This window comes from Nannobrachium achirus (genome assembly GCF_963921795.1).
Source record: "Nannobrachium achirus genome assembly, chromosome: 16".
Classification (NCBI taxonomy): domain Eukaryota; kingdom Metazoa; phylum Chordata; class Actinopteri; order Myctophiformes; family Myctophidae; genus Nannobrachium; species Nannobrachium achirus.
The window spans coordinates 37,522,098-37,547,865 of record NC_137823.1 but is presented as its reverse complement, the minus strand read 5'-3'; the positions used below and the strand labels follow the sequence as shown (position 1 = coordinate 37,547,865).

The 25,768-nt window shown below is 39.9% G+C and overlaps 2 protein-coding genes across 2 annotated transcripts; both read right to left on the bottom strand.

Moving 5' to 3' along the window:
* Window positions 1–730: 730 nt before the first annotated feature.
* Window positions 731–6,045, bottom strand: LOC308300450 (cytochrome c oxidase subunit 7A2, mitochondrial-like). Its single transcript, XM_080744291.1, has 4 exons — window positions 5,912–6,045; window positions 5,484–5,573; window positions 1,622–1,706; window positions 731–992 (listed from the first exon to the last, which is right to left on the bottom strand). Exons 1-4 carry the CDS (start codon window positions 5,927–5,929, stop codon window positions 934–936), a joined length of 252 nt encoding a protein of 83 aa, XP_080600417.1. The 5' UTR covers window positions 5,930–6,045; the 3' UTR covers window positions 731–933.
* A 5,515-nt stretch (window positions 6,046–11,560) lies between these two features.
* On the bottom strand, window positions 11,561–25,425 carry LOC308300630 (cell cycle control protein 50A-like). The gene is made up of 7 exons (XM_080744502.1): window positions 25,008–25,425; window positions 15,800–15,916; window positions 15,462–15,569; window positions 14,389–14,476; window positions 13,776–13,922; window positions 13,152–13,358; window positions 11,561–11,972 (listed from the first exon to the last, which is right to left on the bottom strand). The coding sequence occupies exons 1-7, from the start codon at window positions 25,251–25,253 to the stop codon at window positions 11,779–11,781; spliced, it is 1,107 nt and encodes a 368-aa protein (XP_080600628.1). The 5' UTR covers window positions 25,254–25,425; the 3' UTR covers window positions 11,561–11,778.
* Between the last annotated feature and the right edge of the window lie 343 nt (window positions 25,426–25,768).

Below are 25,768 nucleotides of genomic sequence, written 5' to 3'. Positions count from 1 at the left end.
GTGTTTCAGTAACAAAAAAAAAGGAGACATGAGTTCTGGTTTCGGGAAGCGGGAGGTGTGTTGAGCTCACTGGTTATTAGGCTACACTTTTTATTTGAATCAATGGAAAATCATCATATCCAATGGATTAGATGTTCCAAGGGCCCCTTTTGAAGCCGCTTGATTTACAGAATATTACAAATTCACAAGTGTCATTAATTTTCACCGTGCGAGAAGTTGCAACCTGTGCGTGTCGTTTTTGTTTTGTCCACACGAACTGGAAAATATCGAGGTTATAATTGTAGTCATTCAACAGCATTATGCCCGTTTTCAGTGGGATCTATTGTAGTGTAATTGATTTCATGTGGCACTGGTGATGCAGAGAATCCATATCACGGGATAATGGTACTTAGGACCGGTTGGTTTGTTTGAAAACAGTGCTCTCTAGTGGCAAGGGCCTAAATGTGTAATGATGAGCATCAGTAGCAACTAGCAAGGTTTGTACATTTATTTTGCCCTTGGCAAGTCTCATGTTATTTTATATACTTTTTAAATTGCAGTTTGTCACTTTTCTTGTGTCTTCCTCTCATTAGGCAACACTTTTTTCCCCACAATGATTTTCATAAATCATCAGTACCACACCTCTTTCCTGAACTGGCAGAAACTGACATGCAAGCTACTGACATGTCTGGAAAGGACATAGACCTGATGGTGACATGTTCAGAGATCAAACACATTATTTCAACATAAAGACTTTGTGATGAGAGGCATTTTTATTGTTGGTCCTCAGGTATACAGAGTACAATAAATAAATATTGATCCCATAAACATTAAACAAAATCTTATTGTGACAGGAGACAAAATCCCATAATTTGTGACATAGACCTTTTTACAATAACCAGCAGTGTGCTGGTGTATATAAACACAGGTAAACATCCTTGGTGGTTGGATCCTCTATGCTTTCTTCTCTGGGAACGCAGCCATCACCAGTAAATACACCGAATATCCAGCTCCTGAAGAAATGACAATTACAATCAACATATTGGCCAATTACACCAGCTGTATGGAAAGGGACGGGACTCACGGGAGGTGGCATTTGAACAAATGAAGCAGTACCCAAACGGGCATGCACTTGTCTACTCCAATATCGTCTGGCTGATAATCAATCACAAAAGCGCAACTGACATTTGCAGTCATGTAGCAGTGCCAAGTCCAAGCATTTAAACTACTGCCACTAGTTCTTAAAGGCTTTAGCATCAATCCTCAAAGATAACAACGTTTGCGTGATGTTTGCTCAATGGTTTTCAAAGCCCAATAACCAATAAAAGATCATATCAAAGTTCTCATCAAAGCATTAGTTTATCCATTTATCCTGACATTAGGCCTAGCAGTCATGTTAGCAATTATTTGAATAGTTTGTTCCTCAAAAGACTAATGAAAATTACAATGTTAAGAGCAATGAGCTACCGGCTTGCTTTTTACATGACTCACGGTCTGTTTCAGACCAGGTCTGATTGTCCTTGGGTCCTTTGCTGTCGATTAAAAATAATAATTATGCATGTCAGTTTTTCGATTGAGAATTCCTTGGGCCCATATACTGGATTTGAGAAGACATCTGCCGTGAAGATATCTGTGAACTCACCCGCGATAGTGAGAGCCATCGTTGCCCTGTAAAGCAGTGCATCCCCACTCCCTCCTTTCAAATGGACCGGCATTCCATTGTCCACCTGTTCAAAAGAAGCAAAAGAAAGAGCTCAGAACATGACAGTAATAGTACAATATCATCATCTTATGAATAGCAATAACCATGCAAGATTCAGATATGTTAACTCCAAATAAAGTATGATTTAACCTGTTACCAATACCAGGGTGGGACATCACCAGCCACAAGAAGGATATTAGTAAATTATTGTGTATGGTTGTTAAATTGCTCTGACCCAAATAGTTACATTGGCACATCCACAACATACTCATGGCTGATGATCAAGTACTGTAGCACATACTAATGAGGAAGGAAGACAGATATTCACTTTTGTAAATATAATAATTAATGAACTGGTCACTCCAAAGTGCATGCATAGTTAGTATCCACCCAGTTGATGCAGTGAAACATCAGGCTACTTATCTTTGAAGCTAAAATAACTTATAACGGAGGTTCATAGCTTCACGGGAGGAACCTGCACAGCAGACAGACATTTATACCATTCAATTCACTACTATACCACAATATTTTAGACTACAAAAACAACTGGACTTTATACTGCCCTACTAAGTCAAAGTGCCTTAACTGTGCAAATAATCAAACCAATAAAAGGCTACAAAGTGTTTCAACTGGCCAATCAAAGGGGGCCATCGATTTATAGAGATATTGAACTAATTATAGATCTGTAGATGAGATATGTTAATATCATGAAGGCTGATTTGACCTTTGAGACAAATAAATAAGTCAGTGTCCCCAAAAACATATTACGGCACTTTGACTTTGCAGGTCAGAATACAAAGAGTATGTTACTTAATTGTGCCTTAAGGTCAAGTATTTACAGCATAGATGGGTGACAAATTAAAGAAAAGAAATAATAATCTAATGTTCTCATAAGGTGTGGGACCACCAAATGGCTTCAATACACTGTGGCATGGATTGTAAAAGTCTGTAGAACTCGATTGGATAGATGGAACACTATTCTAAAGTATAGTCCCTCATTTGATGTTTTGAGTTATAGTGGTGGCGAGCACTGTTCTTCCATAGGTACAATCCTTCTACATCTCATCAAAAAGCATTGGGAGGCAGTAGGGGCCCTATTATCAGATGAGTAATGGGATATGGCCATGTATAGGTTTAATTCTTCTATATGCACAAAGCAAGCATTGATACAGTTTAATTTTAAACTCAGTTTGTGCTATATCGGCTGCATCTTTCAAAATCTAAACTTGCAAGAATATCTCAAAATGTTATTCCTGTATGTGATGAATGCAAACAGACCCCAGAGCTACAACATGTTTTCGTCTTGCCCAACCCTTCTCCAACATTCTTTTGTGACAATGTCTAAAAAGGCAGTGTTTCTCAAATGGGGGTACGTGTACCCCTAGCGGTATGCGGATGTACTGCAGGGGGTACTCAAGAAATTGCCCCCCAAAAAGAAAAATAGAAGTAAAAATCATGCTAATATTGTTCATAGTTAAATAATAACCGTTAACAATTTAATTAGGAGGGGAAAAACATGTACTGTTATGTTTAATGATGACACATGGAGAAACTTGAAACCCAAATTGCATGGTTCCAGGCAACTGGGATGTGTTTTAAAGTTGTTTGAATGTATTGAAGTTATTGACATGAAAACCGTTTGAAACTCTTTCACTCCATTTCTTTTTTTGTGATTTTATATTCTTTAAATGGGGGGTTATTATAGCATCATATAACATTATTTATTTATATTTGAATTGCAGTTTTAAAAGCAAAATGTTATTGCCGGGTAAAGGGGGTACTTTGATTCAGGGGGTACTCAAGCCAAAAAAGATCGAGAAACACTAAATGCCCCCCATAGCATGATGAAAGAGCCGGCAAACCCCCTCACTGAAGCAGAAAAGCATACAGGGACTGCTGTCCTTGGTGCACACTACACATGCACGAGTCGCCCCCTTGTGGAGCATATGGTGAAGCATGACATCTCAAAATGTACATTTAACTAACTATGTAATGAGGGGTTTGTCCATAATAATAACTCCATTATTTTATTTATTTATAACATCCCTTATCATGCAGTTGCCAAAGGATTGCTCTTGTTGATCACGTCCTGCAATGACATTCTCAGTCACCTTCCAAAGAGTCGCTCTTCTGTTTTTTTTTAACACATTATTCTAATGCACGACCATCACAGCCATCGGATGACTGCTTTCTTTCCAATCACAATTCCCTACCCTATATTGATGTCCTTCCTCTAGATTGAAAGAAAAGAACCATTAGACCCCTGTTTGTGACTGAAGATGCTGCCATCAGTGCAAATAAGAGTTTTACTTATTTTCTCCCTCTTTCATTTGTTACCGTCTGTATAAACGTTTGAGCCCTGTGAAGAGATTTGGTTCATCATTAACATTATATGACTGATTAAAACAGTGTTTGTTCTGTGATACAAGTCTAACCGTCCTATAGCTCTTTAATAAACAGAAAACATTTGCAGGTGGGTTGCAAATTTCAGCCAATCAGGACCCAGGAGTGTACCCAATCATCAGCATACATTTGATAGCAGGGGTGGGCAACTTTGATGATGGAGAGGGCCACTATATTTCCACACTCACTCCAGAGGGCCACAATGCACATACTGTCGGGCAGACACCTCTTAGCTCTGTATTTTGACTTTTTTCGTAAATGAATGCCCTCCATATTTAGTCATTCTATGTCACACAAAAGTTGCAAAAATAGCTGATCCACAAACTCAAAACGCGTCGTAGATCATTTACTTATACTTACAGTATGTTAACTTTATGAACTTAATTACAAATACATTGGACATAAAAGAGAAAAAGACACTTTCTAATAGTCATTTAGCTAGTAGTCATTAAGCTACTAAGTAATTAAAGTGGGTCATGTTTGGAATTATATCAGCTGAAATCAATATTATATCAGTATTCCGATTACGCCTTAAGTGAAGGTGGGGGCTACATGTGCCCCCCGGGCTGCCAGTTGCCCAGGTTATGTTTTATAGTCTTCCAGTTACAACAGTTCCAATTTTGTCTTCTTTATGTCATTCTAAACACACTGTGTGAGTTCTCTCTCCTGATTGGATAAAACATGTATCCTGGATTCCTGACCTGAAAATGTATTTTCTGTTTAAAGAGCAGTTAGTGAAGAGACAGGGGGACTACTGGGTTCCTTTAAGTGGTTCCTGTGTAAACAAGCCGGAAAGCTTACTAGGATCTCCTTTTAGTTGATCTTGTAGCAGTGATTTGTACCGTCATGAAACTGTACTTTTTCCTATGCAAACTTCTGAATAAATTCTTCAAACATTTTAGCTCAAGACCGAAAAAAGAAATTAGACCTTTGCCTGGGACCCAAACTAGTGAAAACAGTTCACAGATTGTAGATCTGCCATTTTCACTACTTCTCAAACACTTGTTTTCTAATTTATGGAATTTATTTGATATTTCTTTATGAAATTACGGATATAAAATAAAAAAATCATGATTTCTTTTGTTGCTTTTTTGGGAATGTTTTTTGAAAATGTTTTGAAATAATTACAGGTAAAAACAAAATAATTAAGGGAACCATAATAAAAATGTGTCTCCATATAGCAATAAGTACTAGAAGAATAGAAGAGCAATAATATTATAGGCTATAAACCAGTGGTTCTCAAAGTGGATTCCAGGGACTCTGGATTCCTTTAGGAGGGTCTAAATTGATTCTTACAAGTCAGTACGGGTCCATTTGGTTCCATTTATACACTGTCAGATTTAAGGGAAGACCTTGGAATTTAAAAGTTTGAGAAACACTGCTATAAAAATGGTTTTACCTGGAAGTGTTTCTGGTTCTGGGGGACCTTGTTGTCAACCTGGCGGCGCGCGCTGCTGGCGATGGTCCGCCGCGACACCTGCTGGAGAGCCTGCGAAACGACACGGAAATAAAAAAACACATTTCAGCATTAAAACAAACGCATGTTTCTTCTATTCTAATCGTGTACGGTGTCGTGTTTCTTAGCTATAAACACAGAAATGCCCAGTGAAGCCGTCCGCGAGGCTAGGATAACAATGAATTAAACAGAGCGGCCCCGTCGTCTGTCTGTGGGTTCGCGTGTCCTGGTTTGACCCCGATACTAGTCTCATCCACAACAGTAGAACATATACAAGAATACGGCCTATTTTCTAATAATTGAGCGATATTCAAAACGGTTATTTAAGTAATTGCTCTCAAAGGTAGCTCGAAATAAAAAGGTTGTCTTACTAGGAAATGTCTGTACATCTTCACAACACAGCAACACCCGCACAACGACAAGACAGAGGACACCTGAGGACAGAGAGAGTGTTTTTTACTGGTGATTCAGTCAGAGTGTATGAAAGGGTGCGCTCGTTTTATTGTCCACGACATTGCAAGCGGCGCGAAGGCCAGCGGACCTTGGTCCTGCTCTTCGCCCCCGAGCGCCGCAGGCGCGAGTGGCCGCGAAGAGCGGGCCAGGGCCGCGCGGCCGGCGGAGCGCCGCGCGAGTTACGAAGCCGTGGTGAATGCAATCGTTATATTTATGCCCAGGCCGTAAGGCCTGGGCAAGCCCACGATAAACGCCCGCGCAGTCCGGTGCGCATTTCCGAACGCACCCTTTCCCCACACTCGGACTGAAACACCAGTAAAAAACACCATCCCCCTGAGGACACGGGCGGAAAGTTCCACTTCCTCCTGCTGCTGCTGCTGCTTCTTCTGCCTCCTGCTTATGCGGTTTATAGGCTACTGTTGTTAATGGCAGACAAGGCGCACAGTGCTGCCCTCTACAGGCTGATGGGTGGGTCGTGGGTGGATGGATGGATGGATGGAGATGGATGGGAGAGAGAGAGAGAGAGAGAGAGAGAGAGAGAGAGAGAGAGAGAGAGAGAGAGAGGTAGACTATATCCCTGCACTGTCTGCATACCTTGATACATGAATACCGTTTCACTCCAATCACTTGTATATATTTACATATTTTGTTTTGGTTGTATGGTATTGTGTACTGTACACTTCTGCTTTGGCAATGTAAACATATGTTTTCTCATGCCAATACAGCCCTGAATACAGCTTTGAATTGAATTGAAAAAATCAAACCTCGGTTCGAAGTGAAGCGGTGAATTTTCATTCTGTGTTCTAGAGCTATGAAATCTGTGTTCTAGATCTATACATTCTATGTTCTAGATCTATACTTTCTATGTACTTCAGTTCTACGTTTTTATGAATTCTGAAAGAATGAATGATTTTATCTGGAGGGCCAAATTGTCATGTGAAGCTTGACCAATCCTCAATCCTGGACGCACGGAACACACAAAGCCACTCCTTGAAAGCGGCTTTCACCGTTTCAAAAATGGAGAGAGAGAGAGAGAGAGTGTGTGTGTGTGTGTGTGTGTGTGTGTGTGTGTGTGTGTGTGTGTGTGTGTGTGTGTGTGTGTGTGTGTGTGTGCGTGAGCGTGTGCGTGAGCGTGTGCGCCTGCGTGTGTGTGTGTGTGTGTGCCATGCAGGACACGTGACGTAGATGCAGTCATTGGAAATCTTTAGTCCTCACATGATGATTGATGACACGCTTTGGGCCTATTGGGGTGAGGTTTTTAGGTAAAATAACAGGACATATGGTCGTGGAGTGCGGCTCATGAGCTGCCTACAGCACCCATCTGGTCACCAGAATTTTTGTCATTTTTGCCACTCACATACAACATGAGTATTACCAGAGATAGTGTGGTTCAGGAGGTAGAGCAGGTTGGCCAATGATACCGGGGTTAGCGGTTCGAATCCTGGCTCCTCCAGTCCATATGTCGAAGTGTCATTGGGCAAGACACTCAACCCCATATTGCCTCCAATGAGTTGGTCGGTGAAAGCTTGCCACCATTGGTAGTGAGGATGCTGGCGTCGACTGTTTGCCGCTTCACCTCCCAATGTATGAATGAATGGACCATTGTAAAGCGCTTTGAGTTCACAACTTGCTTAGAAAAGCGCTATAAAAATGCAATCCATAACTCTGAGTGTACAAATGGTCACTCTCAGAGTTATGGGGGTCCTTGCAAATAAAACGTTTGAGTACCACTAACACTAGTGGACTCATAATGTGCCATACTAGGTAGGGTCATAGTAAATCACTGTTGTAGCCTACTGTACACATTCAGAAGAATACCTGGAGATATGACATTCAGTTATTGGGTATTATGATCAAAATAAGAACATTACAGTACTACATTAGTATAGCGTGTAAAACAGAAATGCCACGGACAAGGCCAAATCTTTGCACAGAAATATTGATGACCCCTGACCAGAATGTTCCTGGTTCTATCCTCAACTCCCAGGTTCCCACTCCTCATGACCATATTGGTGCCTTGCTACTGTGTCTGTGTGACACACATCGCAAACGCTCTTTGGATAAAGGAGCTACAGAATAGAGATGTAGATCAAGTAATTAGCAGAGAAGAAATGAGACAGATCAAATACAGGTTAAGGCAGTAGATAGATGTGAAGGTTGTACCTTTGCAGAGAACATGGGAGAGAAAAATAAAACGATACGTTTTCTAGAGGGCAATGGAAGGAGTACAGAGATGCCGAGAACACTCACTGTAATGTTGCTACTAGCTTACTCCTAGGAGTAGTTTATTGAGATTTTTTTCATGCATTTTATTTGTTTAAAGTTGAATAATGGAGTGAAACGAAATGTCAATTCAGGCTGAGTGTCAGACTAGACATTTTGCTGTAGGCCTACTACAAAGAAATATGCAATCGTTTAGTGGTTTCTACATGGTTGACACAAAAGCGTGGAGTGCTGAACTCCAATTGGACCAGATCTACTCATCTGAATGGAGTCCGTTTTTTGGCAGTAAAACTTACAGCGCAAAGCCAAATGGATCTTTCCTGTTCAGGCATTTTGCATTCATGTCACCTTGGGGAGATGCAAGAGAACCTCTGACATAATAAATGGCAAATGGTGCAATTATATATAGCGCCTTTGTCCAAGGCGTTTTACCGGGATTGTGCATTACATGATTCACCCGGGCCATTCACACAACACATTCATACACATTATGGTGGAGGAAACCTAGCCTTGTTAGTAACTCTATGACTAAACTAGACTCCTCCTGCCTTCTTCTGATTCGAGAAGGCAGGAGTAGCCTGGTTTACTAGGCTAGAGGAAACCATTCAAGTCACCAACCTGCTTACCAGGAGCAACTAGGGGTTCAGAGTCTTGCTCAAGGACTCTTCGACACTAACCTATCTTAAAATATTAAAATAAAAACTATATGAAACGATATTACTTGCCGTGTGCCCAAATCAGTTTTGTCCAAAATATTTGGATATTGCTCAGTACATTATTGTATGTTTTTTTCTTTCTACTTTGAGAACTTCTGTAAACTATGATTGTTACTGAAAACACCAGATTACCGGTATCCACAATGTAAAAACAAAAACCCATCCAATGGCACGGACAGAAGGTTCCCGGTTCTATCCTCGACTCCAGGGCTCCTCTTGGCTTTGTGTGTCATAGACAGTGTCCTTGGGACAATGAACCCCTTGACTGCTCTTCATGACCAAATTGGTACCTTGGCATGATTACCTTTGTCGTATAGGCCTACTGTGTGTGAAGTGAATGAGAGAGAGACACACACATAACACACACACACACACACACACACACACACACACACACACACACACACACACACACACACACACACACACACACACACACACACACACACACACACACACCGTATAAAGGAGCTATAGAGATGTAGACCATCAGTAATTGGCAGAGAAGAAATTAGACAGACCAAATCAAATACAGGTTACAGTATAAGGCAATAGATAGATGTGACGGTAGGTTGCACCAAAGTAGAGAAAATGGGAGAGGGGGAAAAAGAACAATAAGAACTAGTGGGCGATGGTAGGAGTACAGAGATGCTGAGAACCCCTCACTCTAATGTTGTTCCTATACTACTAGCTTACTCCTATGAGTAATTTATAGAGAATTTTATTTCATGCATTTTACTTTTTTTTTTAAAGTTGCTGACATTTTGCGCCACAAAGAAATATGCAATCTTTTACTGATTTCAGAATGATTACACAAGAGTGCTGAACTCCGATTGGACCAGAACCTACTCATCTGAATGGAGTCAGGTTTTTGTCAGTAAAGATTTTTGGACAATTTGCAGTTCAAAGCCAAATGGATCTTTCCAGTTTAGGCATTTTGCATTCATGTCACCTTGGAGAGATGCAAGAGAACTTCTGACATAATGATAGTCTACAGATGAACAGTAAACAACCCGATTCATACTCTACTTTTAGAGCCGAATTTATTTCGGTTCACCTCTGTCCTAACTACAATATGACGTCATTCAAAGGTTCGAGGGGGCGGGTATAGTCATTAATTCGGCTGTCCGGTGCCACCGAGATTTTGTGACTCCCCGAACCGAACCGAAAACAATTCGTCTCTAAAAGTAGAGGATTGTCCCTAAGTATAATAATAGAATCTTGTCAGATTGGAGCGGTAAAAATAAAGAATTACTGCTTATACTAGCTAATAATGAATCATTCAAATAAAACAAACTAGATGGTATTTCTCACATATTAAACATGTCTCACGCAGTCATTAATAGGGGTTTATTTTATTTTAGAACTAGATAACAGAGTTAGTTTTAATATTCAAGCAACAATTGTAGTTATCAGAGCAACAGTATAAAAATATTACACATTTTATGCAGCTGAACACATTTTTTCAAAAGGTTTTCTCTTGGCTCAAAATGGCCTCCCCAAATACACAGTAGCACACAAAGCAATAAGTAACACCATCAGATCCTCATGCCAAGCAGAAGATTAACATGTAATGTACATGAGATAACGGTGACTGATGTACAGTAGGTCAGGTGAGAGTAAATAAACCAGGAATATAGAAATATCTGTCACTCACATAGTGCCAAAACAATGGAAAACATATTTTACATGTCATATACAATAAACTCCAGTCCTAAAGACCAAGACTGCTGCTTTACGATACTCTCCACACTCAAACTGAAATCAGAATCAGTACTCTGGATCCCCTGGGATTAAGAATTTTGTAAAAGAAAATTAAATAGGGTGCGTGCCACATATTTTTCAGCTTTAGAATGATACCCTCTGAACAAAAAATTCCAAGTTACTCCACTTTCCACACTTGACTGAAGCTTACAGTAGAGTGGAAATTGTACAATAAATACTATATGAAACTATATTACCACTGTGCCATGCCCAAATCTCAGTTTTATCCAAAACAAATTGGATATTGCTCAGTAGATTGAACATTGTTACAACTCTTAACAGTGTAAAATACATTAAAGAGCAAGGCCTTAGTGCAAACATGGGTTACAGCTATAGGCATATTGACGAGCGGGTACACCCCGCCACTCCGACATGTCTTCTTTCCGACATGTCTCCATTCCGACACTAACCCTATCTCTAACCCTTACCCTTAACCTCTATGGAAGTGTCGCCACTCCGACAATAAGAAGTCAATTTCGGAGTGGCGACATGTCGGAATGGAGAGCGACACCCTTGACGAACTAGGCATTTTGCTGGTCCACATCTCTGCTATTGCAACATTTCCTACACAGTGAGTGGACACATCCCAGGTCAACTAAAGGTGATTTATACTTAAGATGTGTGCTGATGTCACACAATTGTAATAGCCGACCTACAATCTCACAACCGATATGACTCTAGAGCCCAACCGATTTCTGGCACAAAAAACAGATATTAGAGCATAGAAATATATATATATTTTGGCCAAAATTCATTCCCCCCCCCCCCCCCCCCCCCACATGTGATGTATGACAACTATTCAGACAGAAACACTTAAAAACAAACAAAACGGATGCCCTAATCCATATTAGGGCATTTTCTGCATTATGTTCTGTAAACAAGACAGGGAAAATGGCAGATCTACAAACCCACAATGCATTGCAATGCAAGCTTTCAGTTTGGCTATTTTCGTCATGCAACACCGTCATACAAAAACGTATGAAATAGGCATTAGTTTCCTCCACTATAAATACTAGAGCAGACTCATTTGTTCCACTCCATGCGGTTGCCAATGTAAGCGATATGGAATGATGCCAGTGTCTTTAGTTGGGGATGTCAGCACTGTTGTTGCGGGTGCCATATTTATGATGGATAATAAGTAAGACCACACCAAGGAAGAAGCAAACTGAGCCCACAGTGACGTAGGCGATGCCCAGGAAGGGATTCTTGCCTCCCATCCAGGAAATGGTGCTCAGAATCATGCGCTTCCGTCCCTCGAAGCTGCGCACGGGATAGTCTGGGTTACAGTTGGTTAAGGATGTCATTGTTCAGATGCCCTGACCTAGGATTTAATCATCCAAGAGGATTTGCTCATATTTTCACTAACTGTCAGTAGAAACATTTTAATTAAACTTTATTAGTAAGCATGTGTCACTTGCATACATTTAACTGAATCACTAAACGTACCCAGTGGGATTTAGTTTCGGCTATGTGCTTTATAATACTGTATCCTATTGATGCAATGGTAACAAAAAATACTGATTTCTGATTGGCTAGCTGTCCTGTTCTTTGGCCTTTTTATAATGGCTCCCAAAGTGTCCCGATATTGGAAAATTACAGAGGAGTGGTTCACAGAGTTTTTATGTCCATTATTTTCCACCTGCAGATGATAATGCTGCTGGGAGTGCATTATCATCCCTTGCAAAACCCAATCAAGAGACCACATCATCCCAGTTCTCCACAACCTCCATTGGCTCCCAGTAAAATACAGAATTGATTTCAAAATAGGCCCTCAACAACCAGAGTGCCAGCTATCTCTCAGACCTCGTCAAACGCCATGTTCCCTCCCGCCCCCTCAGGTCTGGCAATGACAACCTCCTGGAATTTACCCATAAGGCAAAAAAACGCACCTGGGGTGACAGGACTTTCTGCAGCCCCCACCCTCTGGAACCCACTCCCAACTCATATAAAACAAGCCCCCACCCTTGCCGTGTTCAAAGCCTCCCTCAAAACTCACCTTTTCAAACTTGCTTTCCCTACCTAACTCTACTCTCTCTCTTAGCTTTTAATCTTTTGTGTCCATGCTAATGTCGTTTTTTAGCTTTTAGCCTTTTTAATTATTGTCCTAATAAAGCTGTTTTTATTTGTTTTGTAAAGCGACTTTGAGTACCATAAAAGGCACTATATAAGTTTGATGTATTATTATTTTTTTATCATCATATCACTGAAGAGTGAAAACCATGTATCTCCATATTCTTATCATATCTTTTAATGTTTTTTTTTTTTTTTTTTTTGCAATAATAACATGGCCAAATTAGGGACACCACACCAGGTTTAAAGTACTGTACATAAGTCTTTCTGTGGGTTTTAAACAATGAAAAGTATTAACTATACTGGATCCACAGGTTCAACAGAGTTTTGGAGGTGCAAGCTTTCCGTGACGATATCAATGTCATAATTCTTAAAACAAGGATACTGTAGACAATGTCCAAGGTGTAGTTGCCCCGGGGCAGTGTAGGAAACATGTTGTTTTTCTTCTGGATGATGCGGTAGAGCTTCCGGAAGGTTGGCAGAGCGGCAGTTCTCATCCACACAATGAAGTCTTCATTAATGAAGCCGTTATTCTCAGGATCAGAGTCCAGCTCGTAGACAGGCCTATGCCAGTTCACTGGCTTCGTCGTGCCTGGTTTGAGATTGAGAGTTAAAGAGACAAACGCAGAGAGATAACATGAACGTTTTGTTCACAATGCAGTCAAGTCCGATTTGTTTCTCAAATGCCATCTTTAGGATGGACTGTCCATGCTGTTATTTGCAAGTGATGGGATCAGATTTGTGTAGTAAGACATTGTCAACCTACAGTATCTGCATTGTTTGCTGTGTTAACGATTTACCATGATTAGCAAAAACAAGTTTTTTTGTTGTTGCTGTTCTTCAGACTTGGATCAAAACCAATCTGATTCCAATCAGGACTGGCCAATAGTCTGAACATCGTCAAAGACAGTAGTCTATATGAGCATCTGTGTTCAAGTGAGCATGCCTGAGTGAGGCGGCATCACAGACTGTACTGTACTGTATGCGAGATATTCAGCAGTGTTTTCACCTTGGAAGACAGCTGTGAGGTTAGGGTTGTTGCCTCCTGGGTTCCTGAACTTGACATGCTTGTCTGTCCACCAGGCGATGCCCTGTTTCATCATAGTAATTGGGATCTTTGTACCGTTGGGGTCGATGTAGAAGAGCTCCAAAGTGTCTGGAAGAAGAGCGATGGTTCAAAGAGTCTGTATTCCAAACTGTATGTTTTACTGTAATTGCGGAAAATAACAATTCTACATGATTGTATTTTGATTTGATTGACCTTAAAAAGCTATAATTGTGCTCTATAATAAATAGTATTGTAATAAACAATATTGTATTTTCTTTTTTTAAAGGTTTTTGGACGGACCTACTTTCCAATCAGAAGTTCCTCTTATTTTAACTGGTCAACCATGTCTTGAACCATGTCTACCTGTATACCTTGAAGGGCTTGTGCCGTCACCCCTGCTTGGATTGTTTATTTATTTGTACAGTCAATGGAATATATTTATTCTGTGGCGTTATATTGTCATCAATCTTTGTTAGGTTTTATTATTAAATTGTTGACGTCTTTGAGGTTTTTATTCACTTAATTAGCAGCCTACAATGTAAGATGTAAAAGCAATGCTGGACGATCAAGTTACCATTGAACATGCTATTGGCGATGGCTCCACATGGTGCAATCGGCTTGTTTTCGTTGCGTGCATATGGCTCACACTCCTTGCTGGGGCTCTGTGAACAGTCAGGAGAGAGACAGACAGACTACAGTGAGATGCAAAGACAATTGCAATGCATCGATTGAGATAACAACCATGGTGTCAGTTGTCACTGTAGTAGTTGTTAATGAAGCATATTACATTTAATGTTAAAGGTTGTACTTTATTATTGTTACATCTTGTGTACAGGTACATGTCGAGTAAAACTTATTTTGGTTTGGCTTCCTTCAGACAATGCAGCAGCATATATAACTAGAAGCAGTGCTCTTCCGAGCACAGGTCTCCACCAGGCCACACAAATCGGCCTGTTATAGCGCCACCATGAGGCTGATTTAAAAAATGTGGGGCAGAGGTTCTGAATTAGCATCCAGGGAGTGTGTGTGCTCAGTTTGGCAGCGATCGGGCCAACGGCGCCGGAGATTAGCTGGTAACAACCAGGCCACACAAATCGGCCTGTTATAGCGCCACCATGAGGCTGATTTGAAAAATGTGGGGCAGAGGTTCTAGATTGGCATCCAGGGAGTGTGTGTGCTCAGTTTGGCAGCGATCGGGCCAACGGTGACTGAGATTAGCTGCTCACAAACTGCGAGGACGCACGGACGCACGCACGGACGCACGGACGGACGGACGGACGGACGGACGGACGGACGGACGGAGGGGAAAACATACTCTCCCTCAGCCTTCGGCTGGTGGAGACAATAACTATAGTAATAATGGTGACAACATTTTAAAAGAATGCAAAGAGAGAATAAAATAGAGCATCATCAAATGTACATGTGCAAATATTTTGGTAAATTGCACAACAGCATTTTTTTCCCAATAGCTGCAACCTAACTTTGTGTAAAGAAATTCACAGTATATTCTATGTACAACAGATTAGTATATTCAACTTCACAGTATATTCTATGCACAACAGATACTCAATTTCACAGTATATTCTATGAACAACAGATTAGGTAGGTGCAGTTCAAGCATAATAGCAGCGAGGCATGAACACATACCATTAGAGATTCCATGTCTCCATTCAACTGGCTGTCATCTCTAGACTTGACATAACGTCTGTGATTCTGGTAGAAGTTGGAGAGACCGTAGTACATGAAGACATTGCTCTATGGAGGAAGAGAGGTAGAATGGAGAGGGGTGGAATTGGACACCGGTTCAAAATGCTGATAAATAGTGTAGAGTAGCCTATGCACAACCCTTATTTACACTCATGCGAAAACAATTACCTAAAAGCAAGTGCTTTTCAAAGACATTAAAACAAGAAAGGGAGAAATGGTAAACACATTCACAGTGGTCAAAAAAATCACATGTTTTACTACATGACAACATGTATTACTTCAAATGGCTGGTCCAGGTGGAATGGTATTGTGCAGGTGCAGGGTCTGGTGCTGTTCCAAAAGTTCTGGGAGCAGTTGAAGCAGGGACTGGACATGTCTACCCCAGTGTAATCAACCTACAAGCACAACATCACATGATTACATTGTATCAATCTACAACCACACACTTATGGGACAGGGGTAGGGGTGGCCTAAAGGTTGTTGTTGTAAGGTTCCCAGTTCGATTCCCTGGGCCGGCAGAGTGGGGAATGAATGTGAAAGGCCACCACTCATAGCCTAGCACAGCTAGACAATCCACCCATGTTAAAACAAAGTGGGGATGTATATACTGCAGTTAGTTAGCTGCATTAGTATATAGTCTGGTCAAGCCAGGCTACACCACTCAGCCCTCTGCCAACACTGCTGCAGTGCCAAGGCACTGAACCCTCAACTGATCAGTGTGGCCAACAGTATAGGACTGTGCAAGTACCATGCAAGTCTTAAATGAAATTTGAGCACTCGTAAGCGGCTACTACCCTAGGTACATAAGGGGAGGGGAAAGGAACAAGTGTACACACAGAACCAAATGGACACTTAGTTGACTTATGTCCTCCTATTATATGGGCCTTATGGGCCAGTGTACAAAGGGGACCAAATGCACTGTTATGGGTCCTTTATTAGCTCCTTTCGGAACCCCTCACTCCACTGCTACGTAGCAGTGGAGTGAGGGGTTCCGAAAGGAGCTAGTCCTTTATTATATTCTTCTGACAAGAGAGTGAGATGGAGAGCTCTGGTGGACGCCCTATGCCCCTCAATGGGGTAAAAAGGATTAAGTCATATTCTTCTGACTTACAGTTACATTAATTTTACAGTGCAATATCAGTTATATCACATGATTCCACTCATGACTGTCATTCAGCCATGAATAATGTCATTAGAAAAAAGTAAATCCTGGCTGCACAAAGTAAAAAGTTGTAATATGAATTAAATTGTCAAATGTACGTTATGGCAATACTAAAGCCTATAAGCCTAATATTTTTAATATGCTGTGGCTATACATTATAGTCTACATAATTGATAGTAAAATATGTTATTGTTGTTTAACATGGTATAGATACCATTTTCAGTGTCAATGTCATGATGTTTTGATCTGATAACTAATGCACAAGACGAGAATCTGCCCCACTCCAGGGACAGAAAGATTGACCAGCGAAATGTCAAAGTGTCCAGGACACGGGATAATAAAAACGCCAAAACATTCTACAGCCTTGGCTTCTGAGTCCACGAGACTCAGTCACAACAACATCCCATCCATGTTATGTTTAATTGTCCAATCAGAATGTGACTAATGTATTCTGTAAACTCCATATATCTGTGAATCATTATGCTTTGTACTCAGAGAGCTACGATGGGTGATTTTGCTCTACTGTACTTGTACAGTACTTTGAACTCTGACTAAACTTCAACACAAAAACGCATATTCCCTGGTGTGGACATTCATCATTTCTTGTGTGTGGAGTATTTTATTATGATTGGGGAAAACTGTTTATCCATATGGAATATGATCCAAAATTCCATCAAATGGCCCATTCGATTGCCGGATTAGCTCCGAGGAGATATTGGGGACTCAACGTTGTTGGACTCATTTTGTCTTCTCCGCTGCTAGAACCAGTTACGGATTTCTACTGATTTGACGTTTATGGATTCGATACAGCTGGACAGTTTGTTTTGGAATCCCACTTCGTTCATCTCTGCTAGTAACAACCAGCCGAGGATATTATCAGACGTTTCCCCTGACTCCCACGGAGTAACACTGAAAGGACTCCCTCCACGTTTTTTCCTCCTGAGCGCGGCACAGGAAGGCAGAAAACACCTGTCGAAATCTAAACAACCTTTTTACAAACGGAACAACACCTTTGAATTGAAGCGTCTCTTCAAAGCTTGGGGAATGAACTGATAACAGCTTTAATGGCTAAGATAGACAATGAGGAAATGAAACAGGTTGTTTCTAGGTGCCCCACAATTGCACCATTTTTGCCCATATGGAGAAAGGAATTTGGATATGATGACTCTCTCCCACATCAACATATCGATAAAACCTCACAACGGTCTGAAGAAAGCCGAAATGGAGGCGGCCAGGTTTGGCTCTGGCACAACGTTCCACACCAGGAGCCGTTCACGGACGGTCTCTCTCCCCTCATCTCTCCGCACAAGAGACTTGAGAGGCGGGCTCCATTCTCACACGCTAAGTCCTAATTCACCACAATCCGGGGTTCAGATGTTTGTACCTGCTAAGTTAGAGACTAGCTATCTTTAGCCCAAGCTGCGTTTTTATTGTTTAATGTTTTGTAGTCTATTGTTTTATCGCTTTTCGTTGCACGTTTGAGTAACAGAATAGGGACTGCGGTTTCCTGTTCTGAGGACATAGCAGACTGTTGGTCACAGATTCATGCTTGTCCATATTATTAGTTGGTGTTATTTAGCACGAGACTCCAGTTTAGTGTTGCCAGGACGAAAGTTATTTCTGTCCTGAAGGAAATCTTTACACGATTTTGTTAGTGTACCCAGAACAAAAGCAATTGTTCTGAAGGGAGAATCTCTTGGCCAGTGCATAACCCAGCCACTTAACCACATAACAAATCGCGTGGTTATTTTATTAATAATAGCTGTTTCCAGCTACTTAATCACATAAGAAATAGCGTGGTTATTTTAATTGGTAGATTTCCTTTATGTTCCAGAACAGAACGTTCTGACGGAAATCTTCATGCTTTACGCTTACACGTCTTTGTTTTCGTCTCAGTCTTATCTTATTTTATTTTATTTTATTTCCGTCTCAGGCGACTCTGAGATGTTGAATACAGGAGCTTTTTATCTCAGCGCTCCTAAGAACATTTTTAAGAAACATGACCATTCAAGCTAAAAAAGCCCCCTGCTCCGAGAAGCAGTGTTTTTATCGTGTAAAACCTGGACCCACACGGATGAAAGGTTACAATCTAAACCCAGAACCTCTTTTTAACCCGGACCTCAAGTCATTCTGGAAGATCATCGGGGACTCCCAGTTATCAACACTGCCTAAAACTTTTCCTGGAACATTTCAATGGATATGGGCGAAGCTGCGGAGACATTATTGCCACTGGATGTGTTGCTGGATACCACTCAAACCTCATTAGGAAGGAACCGAGAACGCAAACAGTGTTTTCAGATGCTGACGGGCTTGACAAGGCCCCCCCCAGCCGAACCTGGCTGGCACTGCCTTCCACTCACAACGCGATGGGGCGCGTTGTGAGCTTGTCGATCAGCTACGAGACTTTCATGGATTACAATGTCCCGAAAAGAACAAACACTCTTGACCCTTGGGACGCGCCGAGATAATGGTACTATATATTTTGTTTACTTTTGACTAAGAACGACTTCTGGAAAGAAAAAAGAAAAAAAAATCAAGTTCTGACTGACAAACCCATCTGTTAAATGTTTTTGATATATTGTCTGTCTAATCATCTCTAATCCAATTTTCCTCCCCTGGTTACATTTCGGTTTGTCTATTATGAAAGCAGGAAAATCAAACCAAGTATAAAGTGAGCGGTGCTACTTCTGTGTACAATATGGTACAATATGTGCTTGGCTTATGCTGCTTGCTTGCTCAATGCCTGCTGCTCGCGTGAGCTGCTTACGCTGCTTATAGGCTGGCACGGCCTATGTGTTATTTTATTGTTTTATTTTGAAAAAAAAAACTATGAGGGGCTGGAATTGTTTTTTTTTTATTTTCATTTTTTCTTATTTTTACCTTGAGAGGCCACGAGCCGTTTCAGTTTCTGTGTGACCTTGCTCTCTCTTTCTCTCTCAAAAATGGGTTTCATTCGCTCTTGTTCTGTATAATCTACTGTTTACATTCTAATACAGGGCTTGATAACAATGTGAATCTGTCTTATTTGAATCTGTCTTGGGTTTTTCTCCCTCTGTTTGTGTTCTAACTCACTTGCCTGGTTTGCAAAACTAGGAATTATTTACACATATGACTGTCTCTCTCTCTCTCTCTCTAAAAAGGGATCTCATTCACTCTTGGTATGACTACACTCGTACTGATAACAACCAACGCTTGGGTTTATTTGAATGTTTATATATGATGCCCCTAACGTCTTAATAATTTTTTTTCTCCCTAATGTATTAATTCTTTTTCACCAATGTGGTAGGGATTATTTTTACTTTATTTATTTCATTTTAGGGGACAGGACGGACTCGACCTGGATAGACAGGTATCGTGGAAGGAACTCCACTAACTCGCTAACCAACTTGACTGACACTCAACTTGACTGACTGACTGTTTTATTTCAATTTTATTTTAACCAGTTTTCTCCTGTCCTCCTGTTTTGTCGTGAAAAACACTATTTCCTGTGTAACAACTGAACCTTGTTCTTTCAAACCACATCTTAGGGACATGTACCAAAAACGTTACTTTCACCAATATTTGCCAAAATCCATTTTTGACACATAACTGCAGTATGTGGGTGGGTGACGTGACGTAACGTTTTTGCTGTCCTCGGTGTCAAACATGTATAAATAAAAAATATATTTGTCAAAAACCTTCTGAATATTGTGCAGGACATTAAGCTTTATGTGAACTTACTCAAGATTAAAGCATTTCATTCCTCATTTCTTCAGAATGTTCAACCAAACATGGCAAAACTCATATGGTGTGACTGTCCTGACCTTGTTTCTCAAAGGGGGAACTTGAATAAAACTAAGAAAAAGAATTGCTAAAAATCATTTGAAAATGAATTTAGGCTAAAAAAATGTCTATTTGTGAGCCTATATCTTTTCAAAGTCAAAGCATAATGTTTTCAGTCATTTCTGATCAAAAACATTTTGTCCCCCAAACCAAAATCATTTGGTGTGACACTAGTTTGGACAAATTAAACAGGCAATTATTTGGACACCTATTGGCTAGAGAGGTCCTTCTTCTGTAAGGCTATTCAGCACTCCCAGCACAACTGCAAGACAGGTGTCTGAGGTGAGTTATGATTTTAACATTTTCATGAAATGCCATCTTGTTGAAACTTTGACAAACTCACCACTTTGGATGTCTGTTGGTGTGACACCTTTTCATTAAAAAAAGCTTAAGTTATTTGAAGTTTTGGTCATATTTCCATGTAGATCTAGGTTGCTTTGTTATAGCTAGCATGCTGTTAGCATGCTAATGTGTACATAGTAGCCTCAAGGTAAACCTAAATGCAGAAAAACGTAATATGGTGTGACACTTAATCATAATGGTGTGACATCTGCTTGTCACGCCATATGACTTGATTGTCACACCATATGATTTATACTGTATTTAACTACAGATATAACAATAAATAACAAAGTTCCATGTTTCTTTTGTACATTTAAACATTTGTTTTAAACATTTCTACATAAAATGTAATTTAGCTTCATTCAGTGATACTTCAAATTCATCAGACAGAGCAGAAACCCCTTCACAGAAACCTTAACATATTGTTTCAATCTAAACAATATTTTCTCTTTGTCTTAAACTATACATTCCATTTTCTTGTGCTGAGAGAACGAGAAAGTACAGGGAGAAACTAAACAATGACCCAGCAAGGAGAGAGGAGCCAAAGGGGCGAGACTGCATTTTCTACGAAGAGCAGGAGGTTGTCTGTGGCATAGCAGAACCGCAACAAGGCAGCCGGTTTGCTACCCTCACCAAATACGACTGGCTGATGTACAATACAGTCTAAATGTATAATCTAATCTGATCTAATACTTTTGTACTTTCACTCACTGGACTGGACAGTGGACAGTGTTAAGGTAGGACCCGAGACAAAACTAGCGAAAATAGCTGATCTACAAGCTCTCAACACGTTGTGCTGCGAGAGCTTGTAGATCAGCTATTTTTGGAGTTGCGCAACCCAGCACTCTTTAGCTAGTGGAGATGTGGTGTAATGTCATGATTCCTAATTACATTTGTTCAACACAAAATGCTGTGTTCAAGTTCAGGAGACTTCGGAAAAAAGCAATTTACCTGAATGCTGAGTTCTGTTTCCACTAATTGGTGTTAATAAAATGTTGCCTTGGCTCCAAGTGTGGCTATGCGCCTTATTGTCTCTTTAGGATCCTTCTGCCGTGGGCCGGCAGAAGACTTAGGTGTGCGTAGCATTCCTGTGCACATCCTCATCATCCATCTACTACTACAATTCTTTCTTATCCCATGTTAAAGCCCTACAATAATATCCTGTTCAGAAATATTATTTATCCTGGGTAATTGTTTAATCAATCAGTAAAGTTCAGTACTCACTAATAGGTAGGTTAAAACACAGTTTGCTTTGACACATGAAGATATGATCATACGGTGTGACACTAAATAATTTGGTGTGACATTCCAAATAGTGAAAAATCATACCTTTATTAATGATTAAACCAAAAAAATGTTTATGGATTACATAGAGAATATTATCAGGAAGAGTCACAAATATTTGTGTAATTTTAGAGAAAGTTTTGACAGAATACATTTAAAATATGTTGTAAGATCATGAACATGGGCCTCACACAGAGTGTCGATTATGAAAAAAATATACAGATATAATTAATTTTCAAAAAACTATAGTGGATCACTGGTTAGTTATGATAAAGGACTTTGATAAAGTGAGTAACTTAAGAAAGATGTACTCCATTTTCATTTTATAAACAATTATTTTCATGTCACACCATATGACGATTTTAGGCACAAGTACAACAAACTGCTGAATAAAGTCTGATTCCAATAAAATATCTAAAAACAAAATGTATTTCCATAAGGTTGAGAGTGAGTAGAACAAAAGTAAATAACTTTTATGCCTGCATTTTAAAGTTTTTTTAAAAACACATTTTTTGGGGCGTCACGTCACTGACCCATGTGTTAAAAGGGAAGAGAGGCTTATCAGTAATCATGTCCATAATCATTATTATCAATATTATTGTTATCTCTATTTTCAACCTTGCCCTGGTTTTACTCAACCTTTAATTTATCCTTCTTGGTTTATTCTGGGTAATCCCTTATCCTCTTTACTTGAGTAAAAGTACTTTGATTACTCCCTCAGCAGGCTGAAACCGTTCCAAAAACAATTTATATGGCTGGGCTCATTCAAACCTTTTCAGTCAAATTCCACAATTATTACAACCCTACTGGGCTTATACGGGATTACACATTATGGAAAAAAAAATGACATTATGATTATGTTATGTATTTTTATTATTATTATTTTACTTCTTTAAAGTCTCTCTCTCTGGGACACTTTCAGTAGAGAGCCTTTCAGCAGGCCTCGCTAACTATTGTTTTGGGAAAACCTTATCTTGTTATGATACACTTCCCCCCTCACAGGCCTGGAAGCTCACTCTAACTCTGACAGTGAGCAGAGTCATTGTCCTTTACTGTACCTCGGTACCCTACTGTACCTCGGTACCATCTGTTTCTCATTTAACCATATTTTAACAAATTATCCTCCAAACAAAACAATTTTTGTCACACCCAATATTTTTGGCTGTGGCAAACGGGAGGGAATGTGTTTGGAGAATTAATATTTAGAATTAATATTTTTTCATTTAATTTTATTTCTTTCATATTTTCATTTTCTGAATTCATATTTCATTTTCTGATTTCATATTTTCATATTTCATTTTGTTTTCATTTCATCCCATTTAAATATATTTCATTTTGTGAAGTTGATTCCAATCCTCAACAGGGTTAATCTGTTTCCCCTAACAGAACAAACTGACACAACTTGTGTCCCCTTTTTGGTGATGTATCTAAACATTTCAATTTAATTTCTATATATAAATACCTTATTGCCTTACAGTATGGATTGATTTGTCCCTGTCTTTTCCCTTGTCTTACAGATAAAGATATTTTGAGATGATAATTGAGAATGATTTGACAGACACATACTTCACTACATGTCTGTCCAAAGTGGAAATGTCAAAAAGGATGATTGAAAAGTCCATATGTATTTCGTGAGTATGAAACTGCATCACACACGTTTTCCCGCTGTAAAGTGTTTTCTTTCAGACCTTGACTCGGACAAAAGCCAGTAGTGGTAAGGAGGAATAGACAGTTGGCTTTAAGGGGGCTCCGGTTTGACACCTCCCAATAATGACAATTAAGACCACTCATTACCTAAAGGTAACCTCGGAGGTGTACGAATTATGACCGCCAAACGGCTGATTTTCGGATGCTGTCTAAATACATTTTGAATGCTTTTGTCTTTAACCTAAATTATGGTAAAGAGTCAAGTTTGTCTTGTTTTGACTAAAATCGGCCCCAAATTGTAATAACCACCCGGGAGCGTGATGCTGATGTGTTTTTATCTTGCTTGACATGGATAATTTCCAATCAATCTTCGACACATTGAACCTTTGTAAAATACATATATATAATAATTAATAATTAAGACAATAAAAATCTTTTACCTCTACTTAAAAAACAAAAACAAAGTTCAATTATGATATTCTGATTTAAATACCTTTGGAAATATACAGTTCTTTTGACTCTACTCTTCAAAAACTATCGAAATGTTTTTGACTTAAATTGTTCAATTATTAAGTTCTGTTTCAAATACCTTTAAAAAGTTTAACCCATGTTTTCTTCCCTTGTTGTTTATGCTGCCTTGACATTTAACACTTCAAATGCTATCTCAGGAGGGAATTGATAGTAAAATATGTTATTGTTGTTTAACATGGTATAGATACCATTTTCAGTGTCAATGTCATGATGTTTTGATCTGATAACTAATGCACGAGACGAGAATCTGCCCCACTCCAGGGACAGAAAGATTGACCAGCGAAATGTCAAAGTGTCCAGGACACGGGATAATAAAAACGCCAAAACATTCTACAGCCTTGGCTTCTGAGTCCACGAGACTCAGTCACAACAACATCCCATCCATGTTATGTTTAATTGTCCAATCAGAATGTGACTAATGTATTCTGTAAACTCCATATATCTGTGAATCATTATGCTTTGTACTCAGAGAGCTACGATGGGTGATTTTGCTCTACTGTACTTGTACAGTACTTTGAACTCTGACTAAACTTCAACACAAAAACGCATATTCCCTGGTGTGGACATTCATCATTTCTTGTGTGTGGAGTATTTTATTATGATTGGGGAAAACTGTTTATCCATATGGAATATGATCCAAAATTCCATCAATAATATCAGTGTATCTAGAATAAAATGTTATTATACACTTGGCATACCTCAAACTCCTTAATGTTGTTGGACGTCACATAGAGGCCGATGCCAATGGGGATGAAGAGGAGACCGATGACAAAGAAGGCTGGCATCACGGTGCCAGCTGTGAGGATGGGCTGCCATGCAGGCAGTCTCTGCTGCTTGAAGGCGGTGTTGTCGGGCTTCTTGTTCTTCAGCGTCCCGCCGACAGGTCCGCCTGTGACAGTGATGTGACCGTCCTCTTCTTTAGCGTTGTAACTGGACGCCATCATGATGATAAATGCTGGTTTATTATAGGTCCCTTATCGGAGCGTTCAAGTGGCACGTTAACAAGCTCACTCAACAAACCCAAATATATAAAGCGACGTAAAATGATTATGAATTACAATCAGACGTAGACCTGCGGTGGTGCCGTATGTTTAGTATGCTTGCTTGCATCCATAGAGTATATAAACAAGCTTGCATCTGGCAACAACAAGCAGGAAGTTTACTATTACTGGATTAATGCGTGACGTCAGCACGTAGCATATTCATTTTACGTAGAATTCTGTTTACGTCTGTATCCTGTACTTTGCACACAAATCACATACTATATTAAGGCACCGTTTCCGTGTCTGCTTTAACTCTCTAGACTAGTATCAGCTACCTGCAAACAGTGCGAAGCGAAATCATTCCATTCAGAAAAGCTTTCTGGGGTCCAGCCACTAGGGGACGCATGGAGGCAAACAATACAATTATGTTAATCTTAAACAACGATAACCTATTTGTATTTGAACTTAACAATACC

What these genes read in the sequence shown, in the direction of transcription:
- LOC308300450 (XM_080744291.1), bottom strand. An exon ending in AGAACCAGAAACACTTCCAG is followed by an intron (nt 1,707 to 5,483) that starts GTAAAACCATTT and finishes TCTTTTGAACAG; the next exon opens with GTGGACAATGGAATGCCGGT. An exon ending in GATGGCTCTCACTATCGCGG is followed by an intron (nt 993 to 1,621) that starts GTGAGTTCACAG and finishes TCATTTCTTCAG; the next exon opens with GAGCTGGATATTCGGTGTAT.
- LOC308300630 (XM_080744502.1), bottom strand. Translation starts at nt 25,253, where the DNA reads ATGATGGCGTCCAGTTACAACGCTAAAGAAGAGGACGGTCACATCACT. An exon ending in CCTCACAGCTGTCTTCCAAG is followed by an intron (nt 13,359 to 13,775) that starts GTGAAAACACTG and finishes ATCTCAAACCAG; the next exon opens with GCACGACGAAGCCAGTGAAC. An exon ending in CACCTTGGACATTGTCTACA is followed by an intron (nt 11,973 to 13,151) that starts GTATCCTTGTTT and finishes ACTGTAACCCAG; the next exon opens with ACTATCCCGTGCGCAGCTTC.